This window comes from Cheilinus undulatus, linkage group 2 (genome assembly GCF_018320785.1).
Source record: "Cheilinus undulatus linkage group 2, ASM1832078v1, whole genome shotgun sequence".
Taxonomy (NCBI): Eukaryota; Metazoa; Chordata; class Actinopteri; order Labriformes; family Labridae; genus Cheilinus; species Cheilinus undulatus.
In genome coordinates, this window is record NC_054866.1 from 38663625 (window position 1) to 38672655 (window position 9031).

Here is a 9031-nt window from a genome sequence, read left to right on the forward strand (position 1 = left end):
GCCAAAATAGACACAAACAGAAAATTTCCCCTTTAAAATTTACAGTGTTTTTATAGGTTTCAGTAAACATGGCATATAATTTCAGGTTATGACACTTGCATCTTAATCTGTCCTTTATCTCATCATCCTTTTGGGATTTTATGTTTAATTAGTGTACATACAGCAGCAACCTTCATCGCTTAAAGGCACATCATCTTAGCTGTTTAAAAATGGGTCTCGTGCATGTAGAGCATCGAAAAGATGCACATTTTAACATCTTAATTCTTCTCTGTGTCAAGAGATGTACAGTACTGTGCAGACATTTTAGGCATGTATGGGCCAAAATTTGAGGCTGAAGTAAGGTGTGTAATGGCGAGTACACCCACCTGAGGGCCCCATCAGGTAGGAAGGAAGATTGACACAACCCTCTGGATGTCTTTGTATCCATGCCCCAAGGGTATGGGAAAATAATCTGATGAAAACAAAACAAAAACCACAGCTTTAGGGTGGCGTTATGGGTAGATGTGGCGCTTGAACATACCCCTAGGGTACTGTTAGAGCAGCTAGGAGGGTTGCCACAATCCCCTGGTATTTGTGTGTGTGTTCTAAACACCTGAAAACTGTTGGCGGTTGCTGGGCGTATTACCAGGGGTGCAACGGCCCGGACAAAAGAAATGCTGTTAAGCTTGACCTTGGCTGCTGAGCAACACACGTACATGTCAGATGTGTTGACACTGACTCTGGCCGCCCTCCCTCCTCTATTCAGCCCAGGGTTGTGGAACATCAGGACCTGTGAAGAACCGTTAGCGCTCTACATGCCTAAAACTTCTGCATAGTACTGTATGTTTATTTTTTCCACCGCAGTCAGAGAAATCAAAGAGACTGTTCGGCCTTCACAAGCCTCAATGGGAGTTTCAGTGTGTCACAGTATGTTATACCTCATGCTTTGAATTCACCACAACAGCACTCTTTAGGGAAAATTATTCAGAGTTATTGAGACGGTTTGGAAACAGTCATTTAGATTCAGTTGTGATCAATGTTTCCATGAAATGCAAATTTGCACATTCCAGTTGTTCCTATTTGAGGTCTTGTATTATTTATGTGCACCAAGGGGATTTTAGTCAACCACCTTTTCCTGCATAAGAATTCAAATTCAATATTATTCAGGTCATTTAAAACAAATGAGATGGTTCAAAGTCTTCTCATGCAGGTATCGTATGCATGCAAACTCATGTGTATTAAAATCTGTTTTTCTTGCCAAAGGCTGATTTTGTCATGCGTGACTTGGCTGCAGCAAACAGCAGGGTCATGTACACAACAGCTGAGCTGTTTAGCAGAGAACTGTGATTAGAATAGATGTGAATAGTACTCTGAATTCAACTGAGGCTGGGTTTTAAGTCTTTGAATCATGGGATGGGGCACTCAAACATGCTTAAATGATCAATCACTGTGGTGTGTTAGAGATAAAATGTCTTCTTCCTTTTTTTCCTACATATCTGTCACTCTTCCTCCTGTGTGTACAGGAAGGTTTAATGTCTCAGTGATTCAGGTTTGTAATATTTCACTCTGACAGGCGTTCAACTCGGAGACGGACAACTTCAAGCTACTGTACGGGGGCCACCAATACCACGCCAGCTGTGCCAATTTCTGGATAAACTGCGTGGAGCCCAAACCCCCCGGCCTCATACTACCTGATCTGCTATGAGCTTTGGCCGGTGCTGCCGTGGCAACAGGACACAGCTGATCATCAGATAGGTGGACTGACGACTCACTCGCTCTGCACGCGCTCTCACCTTGAACTGTGAGCGAGAGGAGGACATTGAAACACTGGATCCCTTTGTATTTATTAGGTTTTATCTGCTGCCCCTCACTCTGAGTTCATCGTTTCATCTAGTGTTTTTGTTTCACGTGATTTACCTAAAGTGTATGCTTCACTTGTTATGGTTACATTCAGATCAATAAATAATTACCCTTTGAACATCAATACCATGTACACATACATTTACATTGCTAAAAAACATCCTGACTGGCTGATATTTATTAAATTAGGTGTGCAGTATTTTAAACAATACTGGCAAAAGTCTGAGTTTTGAGTTTTAATAGTAACTTCTGTTTGCAAATGATTTTTCTCATTATTCCTTTTGTTTTCACTGATGCAAAGCTGTTAAATCATAAGCCTATTACTCTACTTGAATCATATTTGTTGGTCTGTTAGATGAGACTCTGTGGCTGTTCTGGTTTTAATCTCTCTAAATCTCATGAATCACTCTGACTGGCAGGTGTCTACATTTATATGAATTGTGTTGAGTTAACTGGTTTGGGCGTTTCTTTGCACTGCTGAGGAGGTTTCACACCTCCTGGAGTATTTAAATTGTTTATTTTATTGGGAACAAAAAGTTGATTTTGGGGACTTGAAGGGAATCGTGTACGGTTGTGTTTTTTTGTCTTGGTGTTGTGTGCAATTAGAGCTGAAAGTCGAGAAGAAAGAAGTTGACTGTGATTCTGAACTAAAAATGGCAGCAGCACTTTTTGTACATTGAAGTGTCAGGCTGTAGCATTGTCATTGAGACAAACTGTAATGTGAATGTTATGTAAATAAATATGTATACGTCTTATTTCAGTTGTCAAAGATTATTCATTGGTCTCTCTTTGAGGTCACTTACTTTGATCTATCTTACAAAGAATACACTCAGACCTACTAAATTTGTTGTCGGACACTGTAATGAAATGAATACTTTTCACTTTTCGTACATCTCTCTAAATGATTAATCAATTTACATGGAAACCTAAAAAAAGCAAAACTCATAAATACATAAAGATGAGGGTGATATCTTTTTTTTAAGGGCTGCAATTTTTAATCATGATTAATCACAGAATTTTAATAATCGGTGTTATTCTAATCCTGTTGAAACAATGAAATTGCATTTCAAAGCATTAAAGGAGACATGCAAAAATCACTTTTTCAGGCTTTTCTAACACAAATATGTGCCCCTGGCCTGTCCACAGTCCCCTCAAATACCAGAAAAATCCATTCCCTCTCCCCCTCTCTTTCTCCACCTTCCAGAAAATGTGTGCTGAAACAAGCTGTTCTCAGATTTAGCTCCTGGTGACCTCACCAGGAGCGTAAGCACCCGCCCCAGGTTTGGTTGGCCCTCCCCCACTTGGAGGAAAGTTCTGCCCTCCTCTACAGATCCTCCCAGCTACCAGCTGAGATGCTGGATAGCTCAATGGGTTATCCTGACTACAATCTGGGAGGTTGATGGTTCAAATCCCAGTCAAGTTCTAACCTTTGGATAAAAGTGTCTGCTGTCTGCTCTGACATTGCAAAAATAAGATGTATATATATATATTTTAATACGATGATCAGAAACACCACGCACAGTAGTGTATTAGGTATTAGGGCCAACCCAAAAGATTTTTTTAAAATGTCCAAATTTGGGGGGAAAATAATCAAACTTTTAGATAACAAAGTTGTATATTTATAAGAAAACAAACTCAGAATTTCCCCACTTAAAAAGGCCAAAAAAGATGAAAAAAACTTAAAATGTCCAAGTTTTAAAATGCTTAGATTTTGACATTTGAACCTTTACAACTGTGTAAAGTCAAAAATGTACAAGAAACCAAACTGAAAATAGTGGTTGTATTTTCCACTTCATGATCACAAAATAGTTCTTGTTCACATTTATTTACAACTTTTGAAGTAAAAAAAAAAAAAAAAAAAAAACAATTTTTTTCTCAGTAATTTACAACTTCTTAACTTGAGTTTTTTCAAGTTTTTTCTTGAAAATGAACAGATCCTCTATATTATTATTTTTTTCCCAAAGTGGCCCTAATACATTATAATGGAGAGTTTATACATAGATCTTTGTCAAGAACAATCAATATAGGCCTATCATGTTGGAATTTTCCAAGTTGGTCCTGGGGCGGTGTTAGCTTTTCTTACATATGAATACCGATAGGAGGGGGCCAGGGGGTAACAGCTTCAAAGTGCTTAGTCTGTGAAACACATTGTTTTGCACTTAAAGACATCAAGGAATATACAGGAGTGCATGTACAAAATGACTCACTAAAGTCCAATGATCTCAACATTTGCATTTTTTAGAAATTCCTGTTTGGTTTGCTTTCTCAGTGAATTAACACAATAAAGGTAATTAAACTATGATGACGCCACCTGATGAAATGTGTGACGTCGTGCATGTATGACGGCTAATATGAATGACTAAACTACATCAAAATGCAAATGTAGATTAAGTTAAGGTAGCAAACTGCTTTTGTTAGCTCAAGCTATAGATACACTGCCAATGTAGCTACTTTGTCTATTTTGAAAGTTTTAGAGTGTATTTCCGTCCTGGCAGAGGTGGCGTCTCGTGGTCTGTAAGAGGGGGCGTCTGAGAACTGCGGTCTGCAGCCAGACTGGTTTTTTTTGTCAGCAGTGCTCCTCTAGTGATGTATTAATGTTGGTTTCCTGTTTTAAGTCTGAGCGAATTACATTTTTAAAATGAGATGATCATTTAATTCTCTCGGCCTTTGATATTATTCTTCCGGCTTTTCTGTGAAGCTTCCTCTTCTAAATGCATGAATGTTGCAGCACATTCACATTTCACTCAATAATGTACTTTCTCTGCGGCCAGAGAGGCCTCATCTCCATCACTTTACTACAAAATGGAATAAATTCTCCATCGACAAGCCTGCGGGGCCATCGCTGGCGGTCCAGCTTCAGCCAATCAAATGAGATGTCTGGGGGCTCGGTGAAACCAGTCTCATTATCCTTCTCACACTTTTGTTCAGGTGTGTTCTCCGACATCCATTTTATCTCCTGCCGTTCCCTAATTTATTTCCTGCTGAAAATGAATTCCTCTCCTCTCACAGTGAACATCAGGATTACAGAAAATTACAAGCACGGAAATCAATTACTGACTAAGGCTGTGTAATTCGAAATGCAGAGCGCCTTTCTCTTCCTTGTGCCTGTCATCTCCACGCTTATTGTCTGCAGAGCCGTGCTGAAATGATCACTCTGGGAGAGGAGTGAGATTGAAGTGATACTGTATTGACTGCTGTCCTTTGGTATTTCACAGCCATATAAATCATATTATTGATTAAGAAACAGCTGCTTCACCTTAAGTCCAACTGATTACTTCAGCCAAGTGGATAAGGTTGCTTCCTTCTTTGGTTTTTCCTGCTTTCAAGATTTTTTTTTTTTTAATTTATCAACAAAGTCTAGAAAAAGAGGTAGCTTAGAAAGAAAGAGCTGCTGTTTAAGAGTCTGCAAGGGCTTAAATGGCTCTTCTTTTGAGTGGGATTAGTATCTTAACTCTTTTGTTGGATTTATTGGTTGTTAATCATCCTAACCCCATTACTTTAAACCCACATTATTTATCATTAAATGTCGCTGGCAGCTAGAAGGGATACCAGAAACAATCAGATCAAAATCAACATTTGAATCATTAATCAACAAAATGGATTAAAACCTTTCAAACAGAATATATTCTTAACTTGTTTAAAAGTGAATTTTGTTGGAGTTGGACCAAACAGGAGGATTAAAGATGTCACCTTGGACCCAGCCTGCATTCTATCTCTCTTTAGCCATCTCTTATTTTTTTTTTTATCATTTATTACAAATTCAAACTTCAGGTAATTCAAACATTCAAACTTATGATTGTGAAAGTTCAGCAACTAAAGCTTTGTTATATAAAAGTTGATATGCTTTTGCATAAATTCGGTTAAGAAAAAAAACTTTGATATCTAAAGTTTAGATGGCTGACAATAATCAAAATAAAGCTTGCAAACTTTAAATCATATCGTCTGTTATAGTCCAGATTTTCCCATCATTAGAATTAAAATACTGGATTAATTCAATACCATTTTTTTGAATAAACAAATCCTGGTTTACTTTTGATACGATATAAATGTCCAATCAGTTCAGGTCTACTAAAAATGATCCGGATGACTTATTTTTACTTTATTTTTTAAAATGATTCACCTTTTATTAATATTAAAAATCCATCATGATAAATATAATTTGGCTTTCTTTGGCAAAGAACTAAAATAACCCCTCTTTAATGTGAAAGTGAAAACACATATTACAAAGCAATGTCAATTAAATAAAAATATGTAATGTTAAATAAATAACTGCATAAATATTTGCCTCCTGTAAAGGGACTGACCTAATTCAACAGAGATCCTGCCAAGTGGTCCTAGTAGTCTCACAATTAGTGAAACGGGGATCCAGTCAACCATTACACCATGAAGACAAAAGAACACTCCAAAAAACTCAGAGAAAAGATTATTGAAAAGTTTAAGCCAGGGGATGGATACAAAAACATGTTGAAGGCACTAAACATCCTCTGGAGCTCAGTAAAATCCATCATCAGGACACGCATGGGCTCTGGAAGCTATGGCGGAGCACATACGCATCCTCGGACCACTTCCTGCATGAATGCAGAAGTGCGCTTTCAAGTGCATCTCTCTAATAACCAGAAATTTATGAGTGACAAAAATATCAATGTTCTCTTACTTGTTACAGAGGTTATAAAACTTCAGAATTTCTCTGTCTTTGAAAACTTTAAAAAATATCTGAAATACTGTAAGACCTCAATAATACTATATATATACAGTAAATAACATAGGAATGGTCACTTTTTAATTAACATTAACCTGGCAGCAAGAACTGCTGATGAGAAGTGCTCTCAAACTGAAGTTGTGGGTGCTGACAATGCAAAAATGGTGACTTAGCCACCATGGCTGTAAGAAAGCATTGGTTGATGCCACTGTGACTACATTCATGTTTTATACAGTCTAGGCTTACATCAAAATAAGCAACAGAATGTTTAATTATAGGGATAAAATATCAGTCATGTAGAGTATGAGAGTAGATCATGTAGCCTCTGGTAGTTTTAGAAACAATGGAGCTATTTGACATGGAGGTATCGGGTTTATGCTGAGAAATGCAACCATTGTTGGTTTTAGTCACTGCATTGAATTTGGTGCATGTTGGTTAGATATAGAGAACAAACACAGTAATCCTTTTACACCTTTAGTTAAAGGTAAACCGTCAACACTTTAGTAGATTTATGAAGCTGACTTTCACCATTAATGACCTGAACACAGACATGAGTCATTGGTACTGGTAGACGCTCTGTACTGAACGCAGCTCTGGGCTCAATCTTTGCCTCACTGTCCACTCCATCAATCAGTTCAGACAGTCGAGGCTTTAAAGGCGACAGAAGGATGAGTCACTGTTACACCCGAGAGACGGCCCGCTCACACAGCTGCTCACTGTGGAGGGATGACTTGTTTCACTACAGCCAAGGTCTCCTGTTGCGCTTCAGATGAACCTGAGACTTTAAAGTCTCATATTTTATTTTAGTTATGGATCATTCTTTTTAATACTTCAATTTCACGTCTTAACCACCCTAACATGAAGCAGTAAAAGCCCTCAAATGTTTCCTCTGGGACTTTACCAATGTTCTCCATGCTGCTGTTTGTGTTTGCAGCTGATGCATATTTTGAACCTCATCCAACTGTTGAAGCATGTGTTGCTGTGCAGCTAAATCACGCTGTCAAATTAGAACTATAACAAGGGTGGTGAGCTTTAAATTGAGGCAGGAGTGAGAGCAGCATGTTTTTATTAATGGTGGGCCTTGTGTGTATGGCCTTGTTAAAATGGAAATTCCAGATTTACATCTATTGATATGGAGCAGTAGCTCATGCTGATTATAGTGAATTATTAAAGGCTGCATAATTTGAAGCCCGGAGAGGCCATGATTCAGAAGTCATCACGGCAACAGCAGATGTTCATATTTTCTTTGTGGTGGAAATAAAACCTGTTGTAGGCAGGGATTACAAATACTGACTTCAACCAGCCCCCTCATCCTGTACAGAAAAATATGTCAAAAAAAAACTGGGACATCTCTTTTAACAACATTTTAATTCTGTCATATCAGTTTCTAACCAACTGTAAAGATAAATCTTCAGAAATCTGACTCATCCTTGAAACCTCAGACTAGTTTGTCTGCTAATGTAGAACATTAACTTATGGTTTGAAATTTACACATTTCCACATGTTGACATTACATAAAAATCAATGCAGAGATCAAATTATATGACCTATCTAATAAGAATCTCATTAACTCTAACCCCTAACCCTCCTGATATTGTGGCAGTTCTCTGGTAATTAGGTGGTATTTTAACCTAACCCTAACCCTCTAACAAGACAGTGGATAGTCAGGAACAGGGACGAGAGCAGTGAAAGAGCCACAGGCTTGACTTGAACCTTGGCCGTCTGCATGCATGAAGCACAACCTGAACACTACACCATCTACGGCCCGACACTTAACATTTCATCATAACTTTCTCAGCTCTTTGATAAAATCCTAGACTCTTAGACAGTTAATCAAGTGCATTTTTGCAGCTCACCTGTGTCACACCCACCGTTTGAGTTTCTGATTTCTGTCTTCTTAAACTTCATCAGCACTGTTTGTTCTGCTCGGCCTGCAGAGCCGTTGCCCAGCCTCCCTCTGCTGCTCAGGATGATTCAACGTTTCTGCTTACTGCTTTAATGACAGATGATAATATCCTGCTGCTAGTGAAGGATGTGTTTACTTTCAGTGCTTGATTATTCCCTGGAAACATTGTGCATGTACTCACATTAACAATGTAGAGACAGGAGAGGGGGCAGGAGAACAAAAAAGATGAATTTCCTTTTTTTTTGCCTTTAGAAAATAGTGTGTGCAGTGTGTAATTTGGGCCCATCACTTTTGCATCTCGGCGGTGGTCGGCCTGTCATCAGACGGGCCTCGTCTCTCTCGGGAAATGGAATTCGTTGTGAGACCACTCCGGAGGTCCCTATGAAGTGTGGGCACAAGACGAGGAGCGCTCATCAATATCTGCCTGCTGCTCTGTAGTCACAGCAAATGAAAATGAATGACAGAACACTTCTTTGACATCGTGAAAACATCTCTTGGGGGAAAAATGTCCATGCAGAATGAACATAAAGAGGAGGAGGAAACGCTGCAGCCCGCTCAAGTAAAAACATCTAAAAGATAGTCAGAAG

At 38.6% G+C, this 9031-nt stretch overlaps 1 protein-coding gene across 11 annotated transcripts in view; it reads left to right on the forward strand.

Annotated features, from left to right (window-relative positions):
• synrg (synergin, gamma) overlaps window positions 1-2594 on the forward strand; it is a 56705-nt gene extending 54111 nt beyond the window's left edge. For all 11 annotated transcript variants that reach the window (XM_041805481.1, XM_041805498.1, XM_041805507.1 and 8 more), the window contains one exon: window positions 1553-2594. In XM_041805481.1, coding sequence (XP_041661415.1) covers window positions 1553-1684 — 132 coding nt within the window. In that variant the 3' untranslated portion in view covers window positions 1685-2594. The remainder of the gene's footprint in view (window positions 1-1552) is intronic.
• Window positions 2595-9031: the final 6437 nt, after the last annotated feature.